Here is a 16,993-nt window from a genome sequence, read left to right as displayed (position 1 = left end):
TAGGATTCACAAAGCAATTTTAAATATTTACACAATGCACTTTTGATTTAACACACCTAGAAAAAACACACCCAAGTCTGAGAGTCCTAAGACCTGGGTTACAAAATGCAATTTTAAATATTTACACAATGCCCTTTTGTTTGAACACAACTAGAAAAACACAGCTAAATCTGAGAGTCCTGCAAAGGGGGGGGGGGGAGAGGCCAAGGTTTCACAAAGCAGTTTTTAAAGTACTTTCACAGTGCAAGTCTGAGAAATGAGGAAGGGATGTCAGGGTAGAAGTGCAGGCTCTAATAACTAACCAGGGCCGCACCTACCTTGTTTTGTTGCTGCTGGAAGATGGCTGGCTGCTGACTTCACCTGCAGACACGGCCTGGACCCGCCATCAAGGAGCCGCACTTTGCCTAGGGGCCCTTAGCCGCAGGGGCTGCGGGGCAGAGGGCTCCCCAGGGGAGGTCCCGTAAGACCAGAATCAGGCCCAATCCGGGGAGGAGAGCGGGATGGGAGGCTAGAGGGGAGTGGAGGTCAAGGGAGGGAGCGGGGAAGAGAGGGAGAAAAGAAGGGGCTGGGGGCTCAAGCAGACCAGGATTTTTTGTAACGGAGGCCCTGGATGGGTCTAGGCGCTGCGAGCCACTCACCTGCACGCAGCAGAGGCGAAAAGCAGTCAGGGAGCTCACGCTCGCACTAGGGCTGGAAGTCCAGATGGAAACGGACAATCCGGGGAGGAAGGCGGGATTGGAAGCAGGAGGGGAGTGGATCCAGGAAGTGGAGTTTGTGTGAAGGGAGCAGGGGAAGAGAGGGAGAAAAGATGGGGCTGGGGCTCAAGCAGACCAAGATTTTTAGTAATGGAGGCCCTCGAAGGGTCTAGGCGCTGCAAGCTACTCACCTGCACGCTGCAGAGGCGAAAAAGATATTGACTTGTGTCGATCAAGATGTTGACATTTTGCATAGTTACCCGTTAGGACCCCCCAGACATTACAGGCTACATGACATCTGAACACCCCACCCCGTTCCCTGGATTTCAGCACAAGTCAAAATTTGTTTGTGGGTTTGTTGCTTGACGAAGCATTGTTTAATATACAAGTCCACACGGTTTCACCATTCTGCACCAATACAAATAGTTTCCTGTGACGACCCTCCACTGGCTACATGACATTTGGATCAGTGTTATCATGTCTGTCTACAGAACCCGTTCTGAGGACAGGTGCATCTGCTAGTTGACTATAAATCAAGAGTAACAGTGCATTCTCTAAGACCAGAGACCCAGTTAGCCCAAAGAGAATGTTACAGTCTCCAGACTGATCAATCAACATATGCTCGGACTTCCCAGGAGGCTAAAGAGCAAGCAGATGTACATACCTATTTCAATAATTGCCAAATGGCTGTGTAATGAATACCTGATCTAAAAATTAAGTACCGCATTAGAGGCCAGTCGACCGCATAACACAAATGAAATTGTTTGGTCGTTGCAGTACTTTCTTCCTACTGGCATGAAACCCCCAATGACCCCCGCTGCCACTTGCTTAGCACTCCTATAGTTCATCTTGCTAGGCTCTTCCTCTCCAGGCACTGCAGTAGGTCTGAGTTCTTACTTGACCAAATTGTTAGGAGACTGTGTCCACAGACATGGTGTAAGGTATACATACCGTAGGCTTGGATGGAGTTTAACTGCAGTGCTCTATTTCTTGGTCCAATACAATTGGCTGGTCTCGCTATTCATGATCTCCCTGCAACGCAAGTGAGCTGTGGGAGAGGGGCCCGGAAGAATTAGGGGGCGGGGGGTTCGGGGAGGACGATAACTTGTCACAGTGTGCCTCTGCGAACGCTGCCGGCATCCGTGGGGTATTGGTGGATAGGAGTGTTGTAGTGTTTGGGTCAACATTTCCGTGCGCCTATTGAGTAGATTGGGGGAGGGTTTAAAGAGGAACGCCAGGTTTTGAGGGCCTTTCTGAATGCCAGGTTATTGTCAATATTGCGAATGTGCAGGGATAGGGAGTTCCAGATGATCAGCGCTTGGACAGAGAAAAAGGATACGCCCAGTCCGGAGGCACTGTAATGTAGAACTACTAGGAGAGATGCTGTGTGTGATCTGAGAGTCGTTGAAGCGTGGTAGCGGGTGACTGTCTTGAAGGAATTCCGGCCCAGTGTTTTGGAAGCACTGGTGGCGGATGCACATGGGTTTAAAGTAAGTGCATCGACCAATAGTGAGCCAATTGAGGACTCTTGGTGTGGGGCTGATGTGTTCTCCTCGGGGAGATAGGTTAATGAGAAGGCAGGATTCCGCGTTTTGGATTCTTTGCAGTTTCCTTAGCTGAAACGCTTGAACACATAGGTAAAGGCAGTTTGAGTAGTGAAAGCGGGAGAGGATGATGGCAGAGAAACGATGAGTTAAGGGAAGATACGCCTGAGGATGCGTAGATAGAAGAAACAGGTTCTGGAAACAGTTGACTTGTTGGGAGAGGGACAGTGTGCATCCAAGGTTTTTTACGGAGGTGGAGGTTGCTGGTGGGGGGCCTAGGGATTGCGGCTAGAGAATAGGTTGGGATAGGAGCGATGTTTTCCTGCAGACACGGATTTCAGTTTTCCCAGGATTGAGGATGAGGTTGTTGGTCGTCATCCAGTAGTCAATATCCAAGAGGCATGATGACAGATCTGGATGCTTGGGGCGTGGCGGTTTGGAGATTTTAAGGATGATCTGGGTGTCGTCTACTTAGTTGTAGCAGGTAAGAGTGTGGGAATGGATGAGTGCGGGCAGAGGGTTTAGATAGATATTGAAGAGCAGGGCAGATAGGGACGCTCCTTATGGGACCCCTTTTGTTACTGGTCGTGAGGTGGAGCTGGAGGAGCATGATTTGTGAGCGATTAGAGATGAAAGAGGAGATCCAATAAAGGGCTGTGTCTTTGATTCATAATGAATGTAGCCTGTCTACAAGGATGGTGTGATCGATGGTATAGAAGGCGGCAGAGAGGTCAAGCAGTATGAGGATAGCACAGTCTTCTGCATCAGCTGTTCTTTCTAGGTCATCCCAGACGGACACTAGGGAGTATTCTGTTCCTCAGAGTGTTCTGAAGACAGATTGCGCAGGATCTAGGAGGTTGTTGACTTCAGTGAAAAGGCCAAGGCTGCTTGTACACTGTGCAGTCTACGAGTTTGGCCGTGAAGCGAGTGTTGGAAATTGGCTGGTAGTTCTGGGGGAGGAGCGGGTCAAGTGTAGGTTTCTTGAAGAGGGGTTTGATGTAGGAGGTTTTTAGGGCTTCCAGGAAGGTTTCCGATGTTAGGGATTGGTTGAGGATTGAGCGTGCGATACTGTCTGCACAGGTTGAGGCTAGGATGTTTTTGAGGAGGGTGGGCAGCCAAGGGTTCTCAGGGGAGCCTGCTGGGCGGCTTTGTGCTGGGAGTGAGAGGAACTCCTGGTGCGAGATTGGAGAGAAAGAGGTGAAGGTTTATATCGAAGGGGGATTTTGACATGCGGGGCTGTGGGTGGGTAGGGGGAGTGAGCAAGTGTTACAATTTAATGATGGTTGAGAAGTGTCTGTCGATAGCAACATGGTGGTAGTTTTTTGATAAGGAGTCACGTAGGGATTGGGAGATGGGGGGACGGATTAGAGCAGACCAGCGAGTTGAATTTGGAAATTATTCTATGCAGTTCCTCGCTCGGGTTTGCAAGAGTTTAAGATTCTGCTCCCATAGAATGCTTTCTTGGTTTTTCTGAATTCCAGTCTGTATGCTCGGTTTAGTCTTGCTAGGGTGGTTTTGTTCTGGGCCATAGGGGTGGTTCTCCAGGTCTGTTTTAGACAGTGCTTGAGGGTTTTTAGTGATTTGAGGTTGGGGGCGTTTCACCTGGGTGTGGGTCCTGATCTCTGAGAGGTCTCTTTTGTTGGGGTGAGAGGTGTAGGAGCACGAGGTCGAAGAGTTTGATGGGGCGTGGCCCTTCCTGAAGGGATAGTGTTGGGAAAGAGGTGAATAGGGATTTGGCTAGATCTGAGGCCATAATTTTATTCCATAGCGGAGTGAGAGGTGTGGAGGTCGGGAGTGAACTTGGGTGCGAGCCGCAGTGGTCAATGGTACAGAGAAGGAGATTGCCGAGTGATCAGTCCATGATAGGGGGTGTAGGGGCAGTGTGGATGTGTTTGCGGTGGTGAAGATTGCATCAAGGGTGTGGCCTCCAGTGTGGATGGGTGTGGAGAGGTTGAAAGCTTCTAGGTTTTCGGGTCATAGGGTTTGAGTTTGAGTCAAACCAGATGTTGAAATCCCCTAGTATTTAAGTGTTGGATGGAGGTTGAGAATGTTATGTTGATTTATACTGTGCACCAATATCACCCAGGGGCCGTCTCCAGAGCATGTCTGCAAAGTTTTTGTTGTAGACAGGGGATCTGTAGATTAGTAGGAAGCTGTGCAAAGCGGATGGCGAGAGTTGGAGTTTTACCAGAAGGGATTCGTAGTCTGTGGTGTTGGCTGAGGTGTCCTTAATTATTAGTGGGAATTGGTGTTTGTGCAGTATTGGAAGTCCTCCACCCCCTTGCGGTCTGTTCCGAACAATAAGGTTGTACTCGGGTGAGAAGGCATTGTGCACAATGGGCTCGTAATCGTCAGCAAACCAGGTCTCTGTGATGAAAAGGACGACTGGATTTTACTCTGATGAGGTCAAAGATGTGGAATTTGTTTTTGGAGACTGACCTGGCCTTGATGAGGGAGCAAGAGAATTGGTAGGGTCTGCTACCAAGCGCTGGACGGGTCGGGTTGGAAATGGTAGGAGGAGCAGGAGTGGAGGAGGGGCGGTAGCCGCGGGTTGGAGGGGGGGGGTCTGGCCGGGGTTGGGGTAGGGTATGACCAATGTTAGGGCAAAGGGGTTGGTCAGGGTGGGTAGTGGAGGGTATGGGGAGGAGGTGTGGGGTACTGGGGTGGACCAGGCAGATGGGCGAAGACGGGAATAGGGCTTGGACTGGGCTGGGTGCCAGCAGGGAGGTATGGGCCCTATAGTGAGGTGGCAGGGTTAGGGTTCTGGGTTGGAGAATGGGAGATGCTAGGAGGGGCCTTGGGTGGCTTTGGTTGGGGCATTTCCTTTACTTTCGGGGAGCCCATGGGGTGTGTGAGAGTGGGGGCATGGGGTGGATGAGGAGGTTGGGGTTTTGACCAGGGCTGCTCTTGCTGCGCTAAGATAAGCAAAGCATGGGTTTGGGGTGGAGGTGCTATGTTGTTCAGGAGAGGTGCGTGCAGAGGGTGCACGTGAGTAGCTAGCGGGGGCTGGGAAGGTTGTTTTATCTGGGTGGTCTGGCAATTTTACAGGGGTCAATAGTTTCTACTCCCGCTCTCCATCTTGCCGCTCTTGATTGAGCGGAACAAGATCTACATGGAGGGTGAAGCATGTGGAAGGCTGGGTTGATGGGCTGTGCGTTAGGGATGGCTGAGTTAAGGCGCGGTTGATCTCGTCAGGCCTACTGGTGCGCCAGCGTGCGGCTCCGATTTGGCCAGCGTGTGGCATGGTGTCTAACCTGTGGGAAGGGTACATCAGATGATGTGACTGAGAACTGGGTACAACACTAGAAGTGTACTTACCTGGCCTTGGGGCAACTGGTCAGAGCAGTAGGAGTGAGTTGTGGACCACCTGGATAGAGGGGGTGTGTACCTAAAAAGGGGTACCACAGTAGACATTAAAATGTAGCAGTACCTAGATTTCGGGAACTTGGATAGGGGGAGAAACGCCTGACTGGGTATACAACAGTAGACAGTAAAATACAGTAGCACCTGGATAGAGGGAGAAGACGCCTAAATGGACATACAACAGTTGACAGTAAATGCACCTGGATGATGGGACACATGTCTAAACAGGGGTTGCAGCAGTAGACAGTAAAATGCAGTAGCACTTAGAATGGGGATACAATGGAAGACAGTAAAATATAGTAGCACCTAGATTTCGGGAAAAGACGCCTAAATGGGCATACAACAGTATACAGTAAAATGCAGTGGTGCCCAATTTTGTGACACCTGGATATCGCCTAAATGGCCATACAACAGTAGAGCGTAAAATACAGTAGCACCTAGATTTGTGACACCTCGATAGCAGGAGAAATGCCTAAATGGGGTTGCAACAGTAGACCGTAAATGCAGTAGTGGCTATTTTTGGGACACCGGGAAAGCGGGAGGGACGCCTAAATGGGCATACAATAATAGACAGTAAAATGCAGTAGCGCCTAGTTTTGGGATACCTCGATAGCGGAAGGAACACTTAATGGGGTTTGCAACAGTAGACAGAAAATGCAGTAGCAGCTAGTTTCATAGCAGGAATATGTGCCTCTCCATTTCACGTCGGGCACTCCGAAACAGACGTGCGCTGTGAGACAACATTCAGCAATTTTCTCACTCTTGAGGATGAAGAGTTCGAGTCAAGGCTATGGGTAAGTGATTTCATTTTCTCAAGGGCACTGCATACAGCTGACACTACGGGGCACCCTCCTGCATGGAAAGGGTCGCGGAGGCCCTTTCCCAACCACGTCAACGGTCCCAAAATGGGCTGCTGCGACACCCCATTCTGGAGCACTAACGGCTCAATGGACTGGGGCGGGGGCGGTCCCTGGGTGCCCACAAAATCACCAGGCACCCTGTGACCTTTCTGAATGGACTGAGCATGGGATGGAGCATGTTCCAGTCAATGAGTTGCTGACAAAGGTACCCCATATCTGTGCATGCACAGAACATAGGAGGGACAGGGATCCTGACCAACGGCTGCAGCAGGACCAACATTCATATGTATATAAAACGATGGAAGGTTCCACCACACCAATGCCTCATCCATACACTCTAGGGAGGCCGTGGCACAAGGAGCAGGGAAGAAAGCACAAAAGGCCCAGTTGTCTACACAGGGCACGGCCAAAAGTAGGACACCACAGTGTGAATAAAACGGCAGAGGCATAATACACAAGCGTCTAAGACAAACAGAAAGAGCCGGGCTCTAAATCAGAGTGAAATAAATGGGGTAAGCAATTAAGGAGGCATGTCTCAGCCTCACTACGGAAAGTACCTGAGGAAGAGACAGTAAAAACCAGTTTCGGGTCCTACAACGGTGACTCGGGTAAACCAGACGGCCTTGCAGGTCATACAGCCTCAAAATTTTGCACCATGTGTATTGTGGGCAGCTCAGACAAAAGAGGCATATACGGGCACAGCTTACTACCAAAAAGCCCCCCCAACCATGACCACAATGGGGGATTTTCAACACAGACCCTGTCATAACAACCCTATTGTTCCAGAGGGGTTGGTCAAACAACCCTACCAGGACAGGGAGACAAGTAACTAATTGCCTGTTTCAAACAATTCCTTTAGGGCTCGGACATGTGCAGATTCTTTAAGGATCTCATGAAGGAGCGAATCCCAGATCAGGATACCCCCTCCTCCCTACCTTTCAACGGGATACTACAATCCATGTATCAAAGTCCCACTCATTGGAAACTGTGCCGCTCATCAACAGAACACTCATGAGAAAGAAGAGGAGCAGGAGGAGGAAACTTCCTCAAATAGAATGTTTCAGTACAACATACTTGTCGAGGCAAGCAATCAAAGCAAAAACAGGAGGAGACAAATAAACACTACATTGGTAAAGCCAGACAAACCTAAAGTTTGATGTTCCAGTGACCCAGCAGTATTTAGTGCCTGTGAGCAGAAGGATAAGCCACCACTTGACATCTTGAAGAGCACTAACCTTAGACCCTTGAACCACTGGTAATAGGAGATGGCTACTGACTACCCCTCTTATCCCCAGCCTTCCCCTCCCTAAACCCAGCAATTTTCATAAAAACTAATGTAAGGACAACTGAAATTGAAAAAACTGGATGCTATATTACAGATCCAGTCAGAGAACCCAGTGGCAGGTTACTTTTTGTGCTTCTTTGCACTCCTGAAAAAGAACAAGGCGGAGCAGAGAACTGTCCTTTGGTCTATTGGGCTTCAACAATCAACCCCACACATAGAGGGGGAGTGGTTGTACGCACTCGACCTTCAAGATGCTTAAATTCACACTGGCCATTGTCGCAGCGGCCCGCTCTACTCACTCAATCCGCAGACCACTCACTGTACATGAATACACATCAGTCTCTGTGCCGCCTTCGCTCTGGCTAGAGCTCTGAGGCTACTTGTGTACAACTCGACCGTTTAAGGACAGCTGGTATCTTACCCAATAAAAGTATCAGGATAGCTGCAAAGTGCACAAAATATGCACTGGACTCCCATCCTTACTCCCTGCCTCGACTGAACACCTCGAAGACCCGTACTGGTAGCCTTCCTGTGTCAAAGATCTAATGGGATTGCTGACAAAGCACTCAGAAGGTTCTTGAAATCACAAGCACATGGAAGACAGGCTGTCTATTACAATCACAAGATGTACTAAACCTACATGTCCTGTTCCAATATAGAGATAATGCAGGCTTTACAGGCAAACTTAACACCAACTACTTCAAACACAATTGCACATTAAGAAATACGAAGACTTGCACAGATACGGCCGTTATGCTTGAACTAAAATGGCGCCGGTGCGCATTCTGGGAACGCTCGGAGCCATGATGGATATTTACTTCATGCCGCAGTGAAAAGCTGTACACATTTTGCTGAGTGTTATATTCACAGTGCTGAGAAAAACATGCTTTCCAAACCTGGTATGCAGCGAAGGACATTTCTGCTGGGAAAGCTAACTTTGTTTTTAGAGAAGGGAGGCACTCTGTTCCTTGAGGGTAGCTCTCGATTGACCCAGCTGGCAACCGACGGCTGCTCATCAACTGCGCAAGTGCAATTTCCAGAAGGTTCGAGAATTGACTCCCCTTTGTGGAGTGTGTATATATGCGGAAACCCGGAGGTGGTCAGGTGAGACTTCAGCCAGAGAAGGACGCTTATGTCCTGCACTCCTGTGAGCTGTGGTGCTCTCGGCCTGGCTGTTCCCGGGGTCTTCCAGCCGCTTCTGGGCGAGATGAGGAATCCTGTTAGGCTCACAGTGATGTATTTCGTTTTGAATTCTTTACTTCTTCTGTGATTTATGTCTATATTACTTCTGTGAGTTATTTCTATGTTTTTATTGGTTGCTTGCAAGCTTTGAATAAATAGCCGTATAAGAGCTGATTATCTTCTAAGAGTGTGTGGTTGTGAGTTATTGCGTCTGTCTGCGTTCAAAGTATTTGCTCTGTAATTGCATTGGTGATTTATGTTTTTCCGTGCACTCTGGGGAGAGCAATACAACGGCGCTAGAAGAGATTGTGATGTCTGGCGCAAGTATTTCACTTAGAAGATCTCTTACGGTTAGATGGACCTTGGGATGAGCTATATTCTGCACCCGGTTAGATGTGGGAGTGGACACTTTTGCAGCACCTTATAATGTTACCCAGTTCATTGCGCAAGAAGATACATTATGGTAATCTATCCATTGCAATTAGAAGATCCATAAATTAGACACTGTAACCCATAACAATACATGCAGGTATGCTGGTTACTGCACTAGAAGCTATGCTCTTCTAGGCATTATAGACAAGCTACCCTCAAAGTCCACTGGCGCTAAATAGGCCAGCTATCGTATGCCGTCTTGTCAGCCTATTATGTAATTTAGAATATATAGAGCAAGATTAAAAGGGTAGCTTATCTATTGCACTAGAAAATACTTGACTCTAGATGTTAGGGCAGCCTGGCTCCCACGCTTAGAAAACGGCATAAGATAGCTGGCCTATTTAGCGCAAGAGAACTTTGAGGGTAGCCGGTCTATAATGCTTAAAATAGCACATTAGGGTAGCTTGTCTTCTTCACAGATTAACGGATCACACAACGAAATCAAAGATCAGCTCCATCTGAGCTTAGGGTATGACTAAACGTACCACTTGGGTGGACATCTGCCACAGGCACAGCCATCTATCCACACACTTTCGAATGCAGCTACGACTACAAATAATTTGGTCTAGCTGGACACGTAGCGACTTTGCCCTTACACCAGACTTGCCTCAACACCCCTGCCATTAGAATACAATGAAAACCTAGGACAATGTTTTGGTCTAGCTGGGCACACATTGTTTCTCTTGCATTAGCACTCTGACGTGATCTCCCTCAGCACCCGCCAACACGCATGACCACTTGGTTTGCTTACTGGAGCCTAGCCAGCTCACCTAATTCCTAATCTTGGCCAAATGGACAGATGCACTTTAAGCCTTTCTTAGAATGTTCCCAAACCTGGACTTCGGTCTCCAAGGGCGTTCTTACCACAAAGCATGTTGAGGCCATACAAATGGGAAAAGGCGCTATATAAATGACAACTAAAATGCAATACAATACTATCAGTACAAGGTTCTTCCATTCAGGCTAAACTCTGCCCGGTGTCTGAAGCATGACATTTCTTCAGTAGCTTCCCACCTTCCAGGAGAGGAGATCATCAGGGCAGATGGGGAGTAATTTGTTAAACAGTGCTCACAAATGGGAAATCAATTGGAAGTCGTTATTGCCAATATTTCAAACATGGGACACATTGGTGGAAGGCCCCTTTGCGACACACAAGAACAGGAATTATGCCCTATAGGCCTCATTGAAGGGGAAAGGTCTGTATTTGCTGTGAGATTTCTTCCGTCTCCCCTGGGACCGACAGGCGCTACAATCGTTTCCTCCCCTTGCTCTGATTCTAAAAGTACTGCACAAAGTGAAATGGATAGAAGGGCATTGTGTGATTCTCATGGCCCAATCTGGCGGAAGAAGTTCTAGTTTTCGATTCTATACAACAAAGTGTCAACCGCCATGGAGGCTACCAAATTGGATGAGTGTACTCCACACCAACCCTCAATCACTGCCCTTGGCAGTCTAGTCCCAGAGGACATAGTTTACGGTCATCTACAACTCTCCGTCATGTTCATCATTAAAGTAGCCAGGAAAGGTAGCACAAGAACACAATACAAAATCAAATTAACAGGTTTGTCGCCATTGCTGCCTGCAGAGTAAGAGAGACTCCAGTGAGGCCATTAGAATAACGTGCAATCATTTATTACAGAGCTTGCAGAATCAGGTGCATCTGTGGACGCATGTAGAATATACTTAGCAGCCATAGGTGTTTATCTAAATAAAGGCAGCAAAGTGGTGTCCATGGCAAATCTGTTAGTGAAAAGGCATTTTAATGGACTCGTAAGGCTCTACCACCCCAAAGATAAGGAAACCTAGCCTGTGGGATCTGAACGCTGTCTTAACTGCGCTATTGCACAAGTCGCTTAAGCCAATGGCGTTAACATACTTAAAATGGATAATCCTAAAAACATCATTTTTCGTGGTGGTAACCTCTGCACGAAGGTGCTCGGCATTGCGGGCAACTATGATTCCTACGAATGTTTGGTGAGCAATATCCACATCACTGAGGAACTGTCACTGCCCAGTTTCTTTCCGAGCCCAATTACCGAGGACGAACAGGCACTCTAGGCCTTGGATGTAACCAGTGTACTAAACTTGTACTTAGCCAGAACAAAGGATGTGCGCAAGTGAACACAAATATTTGTAGCTTATGATGGATCAGCACCCAGTGGCATGGCCTCTAAGGCTTCTATAGCACAATGGATGGTTTTCACTATGTTAGAAGTATACAAATTACAGAAGAAGACTGCACCCAGGGGGCTGCTAATCTGGTGAGAGGGAAGGCAGCCTCTGTAGCTTTCCAACAACACATACCGATCCTGGATATTTCTATGGATGCAACTTTGGCTAACCCACACTCCTCCTGCAAACAGTCACTACACCTAAGCTCTAGGACAGATGCGGCTTTCAGACAAGTCGCACTGAAAAACCTTTTTCCAAGGTAAATTCCAGCCACCCTTTGTCTTTAATTAGGGCTATTTATAATCACCCAGGGAAGAAAGGGAACCTAAGAGTATGGAAAAGTTACCGTAGCGGAGCTCAAAACTAGGATTTGTTGAGCAGGCGCTAAAAGCAACCCCTGGGTTATGAGGCACCACCTGTTAGATAGCAGCTACCTATGGGGAACAAGGAGCAAATACAGAGAGAGCAGCAAAACTAACTTATGTGTGAGATGCAAACTAACTTTATGCTTTAAATGTCCTCAACTTGTGCTCTTTATTCTCCTTTATGCACATTCCTTAAGATGCACAGTTAATGTTACATAGCTACATTTGTATGTCAACCCATGCCCTGTAGAGTCGAAAGTAGCAGCTGGTAGCTTTTAGTTTCAAGCCAAGCAGGCTGTGTATGAGGCACACCTGTGCTGGAAAATGCTACGACACTGCTTCCAACATGCTACAGCCCCATCCCCACGCCGAAGGACGCCCCAGGAGTATGGAGTAAAGGGACTAAGAGTACCAGCGTCCCCATGATGAGTAACCTTTCCATACTGTATCACTGTGTTTACCATTTCACTGCTGAAGTATACTTTGCAGATTTAAAAAGTGCATTGCATTTATGTCCAACTAAATGCCCAAGGAAAAACTGGACTTTATCGTGGTTTAAGAAAGATTGACCTACATGTGTCTAATTATTAAGGAACATTAAGTATATTGAAGAACAAAAACTGTATTTCCACAATACAAATAGTAGTCTATGGCCCACTGTGCCATTCCAAACAGAACATTGCTTTGTGAATAATCATGGGTTTTTCCCGGTGCTGCATTTACATGCTTCATTTAGCTTCCACAGTGCAGTTCAAAGCAATACACTGTTGCTGAAACTTCTATGCGACAGTAGAGCTACCTTGAGTTGGTGTGAAGGCGAGCCACACATTGTGCAGCACAGCCGCTTATTAGGGCCCTCTCTTGCACCATCATAAATGTGTTCTTTGAGGATGGTTTGTATCCCTATGACATTTACATCAGAAGTGGCCACTTTGCTTGTTAGGCAAGATTGTATGCAGTACCCTTTGGGTGCACTACAATAACCTTGACCTCCAGATAACCTTTGGTATAAGTCTGAACTACACAAGTTGGTAGTGGGGCTGAGCAGCCAGGCTATCTGAAGAGTGGCCAATGTGAGCAGTAACGTTGTGACACAGTTTCACAGTAATTATTCAAATAAACACACTCAAGGTTTCTTGATAAAACAATTATTCATTTATTTCACAGTCAGTTGTATAAGCCTTCTTCAGAAGGGAGCAATATATATCTAACAATTATAATACACTTAAAAATACACTCTTAGTTTCTCTAAATCAGATGATACCCATTGGGGTGGCACACAGATACTTCGGACATCTTCAGGTGACTTAAATAGCTAGGACACTGTGGACATTGATTTATCACTGGTACATTTAGAGCAATACTGAGTTTGGTGAAAAGATAGAATAGAGGAATAAAACAAAGGTTAACAAATAATTCATAAACAGATAAGTACTTTTTAAACCTTCTTGTTCAGTAAATTAACCCTTTCCTGTGGAAAAGATAAAGCACAGAGTCAGAGGTAAGAACTGTCACTCTGGGAGCCAGCACAGCCAATGTTAATTGCACAATGTCAAGGGGAGCTGAAGATCTTCTTTGCAGGTAGGTAAAATGTTTTGCACAATGTTTTTAGAAATGTTTGTAGAAAAATAGAACACTTGAAGGGCCACAAGCTGGGGGGCTTGTGAGGGCAAAGCTTTAGCAACTCTGCAAGGTAGCCAAGACAGGTCTCAACTGAGAGCAAGGCTACACAACAAGAGGTATGTTCTCTTAGACTTTACAGTACCTCTGGTTAGAAGAAATGGTTCCAGTACAGCTCTGCAGATCCTGTTGTTCCGGAGCCTCAGTCAGAGGGCTCCTGGGGAGGACATCTGTGGAGGACTTCTGGGAACTCCTGCTCTGCAATGGGAAGGTCAGCGGCAGCGATGGGCAAACTTCAATTCAGCGGTACTTCGGTTTTTCAGCTCCTCCAGTCTGACAGCAAATAGCAACACCACGGTTCTCAGATACCACTTCAGACTTTTCTTGCTTCTGGGCTCCAGCACTCTCTTGACGTGGCTCAGGCTCGGTCAGTCCTTCATCAGGGAAGTCCAGAGGATCTTCCTAGCGCCCAGGTCCGACTTAAAAGTAACACACACAATCTGGTGTTCCTCTCCCTGGCTCTTCGGTTCCAGCAGCAGCCACAGTGGAAATACAACCAGCTTCGAGAGGATGTCCAGACGGGCTTACTTGGAGTTGATTGGTCCCACCAACTCAAAGGTAGAAGTCGTTCTTGCGGGGCTTCACTAGTCGAGGCGAATTCTGAGCTTCAGCACAGCAGCAGGGCTTCACCGGCCAAACCAACGGTCCAGGAGTTGCAGAAGGCGTCTCTTCCAAGTTCTTCTTCGGATTCCTTCGTCCAGTGGTCGACTCTGCCTTCCAAGCCAAAAAGCCTTGCCTTTTATGCAGATTTCTTCCATTCATTCCAGCCTAGCTGTCAATCACACAGCTCGGTGGCTGTCCTTGCCAGACAGCCAGCCGGCCAATCACCTTTGGGTGCATTCCTGTGACCAAAGGGATTAAGCAAATGGAGTTTTTTAGGCCCCTCCCTTACTTCCTGCCCCTGCCACACATACTGGAGTCAGAAGTGGGCTTCACTCATGAATCCCACCAAAGACAAAATGAACAAAGCGATCAAACCTGGTTTGGCACGGAGAGTAAATCTCATTAAGGTCCTTTCCAACAAGAAAAGGCGAAAAAAGAAGACCAGGGCCATTTTGACAAAATGGGCACACATGGGTGCCTTACTGTGGCTGCGAACGCAGCCTGCGGTAAAAACACAATGGTAGTAAATAGTAAACCACTGACACCAGCCATTAATTGTAGAAAGGGTAACATAAAAATGTTACATGACAAACTAGACAAACGGGATACTAAGTAACCCCTTAAACACCCTATGGTAAGATAGTGTGTACTGGGTCTAGAAAGTTACAAAATGTAAGTAAAGTCAATTTCACTTCACTGCTCTTGGAAACAGTAGTTTCACCAAGAGGTATTTAAACCTTTGGGAAATCTAAGATACTTCCCTGTGCCACTGCACTGAAGGTGCTGTGTGACGCAATGTAAAGATGATGCCTATGGAGTTTGTCGGACTCCAAAGTCTAAAGAAACAGAATAAATCACAAGTACAAGAGAGATAAAAAAAATCCTAAAGTCCAGCAAAAGAGCTGGCAGTCTCAAAGGTAGAAGGGAATTAGCACATTTCTGAGAATTCTCCCAAACATTGCTACATTACTTTATATATTTTAAGATTTAGCTATTATGGTTTTCTTTTTGCTCCCTTTTTGACCACTGCTTAACGTGTTTTGTAAAATGCGTAATAAATCTGAATTCATGGAGTCGGTGGAAATCGAACTGTCGTGTTGAACAGCTTCTGGTTTATTTTGCACAACAAATTCCATCTGTATGCCGTTATAATCCTTCCGTTTTACATGAAATCGACTTGCTAATGGATTAAAGGGAGAACCGCAGGTAGTTAAAAAAAAAGTTCCTAGCAAGCATGACATTTTTCAGCGGCTCAGCTATCAAACACTGGCATGAGCACACTTCAGTAAATCTCGTAAAAGGACTGAATTCAATACATACAGAATCGTATTCTTCGTCATCCTCCTCGTCTTCCACATTGTCATAAAGGCTCTCGAAATCATCTGCGTGGCTCCGCGCCAAATGGTCGTCGTCCCCGCCGTCTTCTCCCCCGAGAAAGAATTTAGCAACGTCCCCCTCTGTCGCCGAGACCGACATCGCATCAGAGGCTCTACATGGGACCAGCCGACGGGTGGGGGGCTGCGCTGCTGGGCAGCGAGGCAGCAACGAGGTTCCTGACAGCGCCGCAGCAGTTCCCAAATGCCTGAGCTTATCAGTTCATTCTCATGTGAACAGCTCACGTGTTCCACAGGCGAGACACCGGCTACTCCTCTCGCTTGTACGCTTCCACTGCAAATGCTTAGCTGAAGAAGAAAACATAAAATATACATCACTTTGCAAGCAATCACTAATGAGAGCAGGCACTTCTTTCGCGTTTGTCATTAACAAGGTTTATGCTACTTGTGTAGACTAGGTGATGAAGCACTTTAAGAGCAGGCCCAGCCCAATTACATTTGTCCATTGCGTTGGACATACAAGGCAACACCACATTTAAAGAGCCCAAAACAGACAGTGCTCGCTTTCCCAACTGTGTTAATGTTAAATAAGGTATACAAATGTTACAGTAGTTGCCGCTGTTATGATGAATTTAGAGCAGAGCACTGTACATAATCCTATACGTTAATCGAGGAATGGATTCTTATGTGTGTGCACGTTTCCAAAACCTATACTTAAAAGCTTAAGAATAAAAATGGAGTTTGAAAAACATACATTCAAGCAATGTAAGGACGTCGACCGCAAACCGATACCAAGGATCATTGTAAATGGCTGGTCAATAACTTTTAAACTTTTTTTAAAATGTTGACGTGAGAGGATGGGAGCTTGCCAGGAATTGATTTTTTTTTTATTTTCACTTTCGGAACAAAAACAACATATGCAGGCTAAAGGAATACTTCACAATTTCTTAAATACTGAATTCAACATTGCTAGATAGAATGGATCTGAAACTATGGTCGCCAAACATCTGTATTTTGCAGGACTGTCCCAAGCTGTGTCCCCATCCCACACACTATCCCCAGAACGGTGAACATAGCCAAGTTTGCTTCAGTACTGATCAAAGTCTTGCCAGCTCCAGGGCAGTTTCTAGATAATATTGCGCCCAGGATGAAACACAAGAATGCACCCCACCAACCCCCGCCCCCACTGCCTGACCCACCAAGTTGCACCTCTACTGCTACCCCGCACCACACTCCCTTATCCAAATTGTTTTGAATTGCAAAATGATGCATCTATGAAAAGGAAAACTGTTGTTCAGATTGCCCTTTCATAACCTCCATGCCAAAAGCATAACGTGTACCTGCACCCCTCTGCATCAGTATCCTGATCTGCAGTGCCTGCTCTACCAGTGGCAGAGAGCAGGTTCAGAAATCACAGGTGCCCTTTTGATAGCTGCAGTGACAGCCACGTCTCTGCAGCGCAGGTGCTGAATATACGA

At 46.9% G+C, this 16,993-nt stretch overlaps 1 protein-coding gene across 1 annotated transcript in view; it reads right to left on the bottom strand.

Annotated features, from left to right (window-relative positions):
- The window catches only part of PPIP5K2 (diphosphoinositol pentakisphosphate kinase 2), a 2,362,281-nt gene that overhangs the window by 2,099,970 nt on the left and 245,318 nt on the right, over positions 1-16,993 (bottom strand). The window contains exon 3 of the mRNA XM_069625464.1: positions 15,502-15,863. Coding sequence (XP_069481565.1) covers positions 15,502-15,657 — 156 coding nt within the window. The 5' untranslated portion in view covers positions 15,658-15,863. The remainder of the gene's footprint in view (positions 1-15,501; positions 15,864-16,993) is intronic.

This window comes from Ambystoma mexicanum, chromosome 6p (assembly GCF_040938575.1).
Source record: "Ambystoma mexicanum isolate Mex_15411 chromosome 6p, UKY_AmexF1_1, whole genome shotgun sequence".
NCBI classification, from domain to species: domain Eukaryota; kingdom Metazoa; phylum Chordata; class Amphibia; order Caudata; family Ambystomatidae; genus Ambystoma; species Ambystoma mexicanum.
The sequence above is the reverse complement of the archived record's forward strand: the minus strand, read 5'-3'. Positions and strand labels throughout refer to the sequence as shown.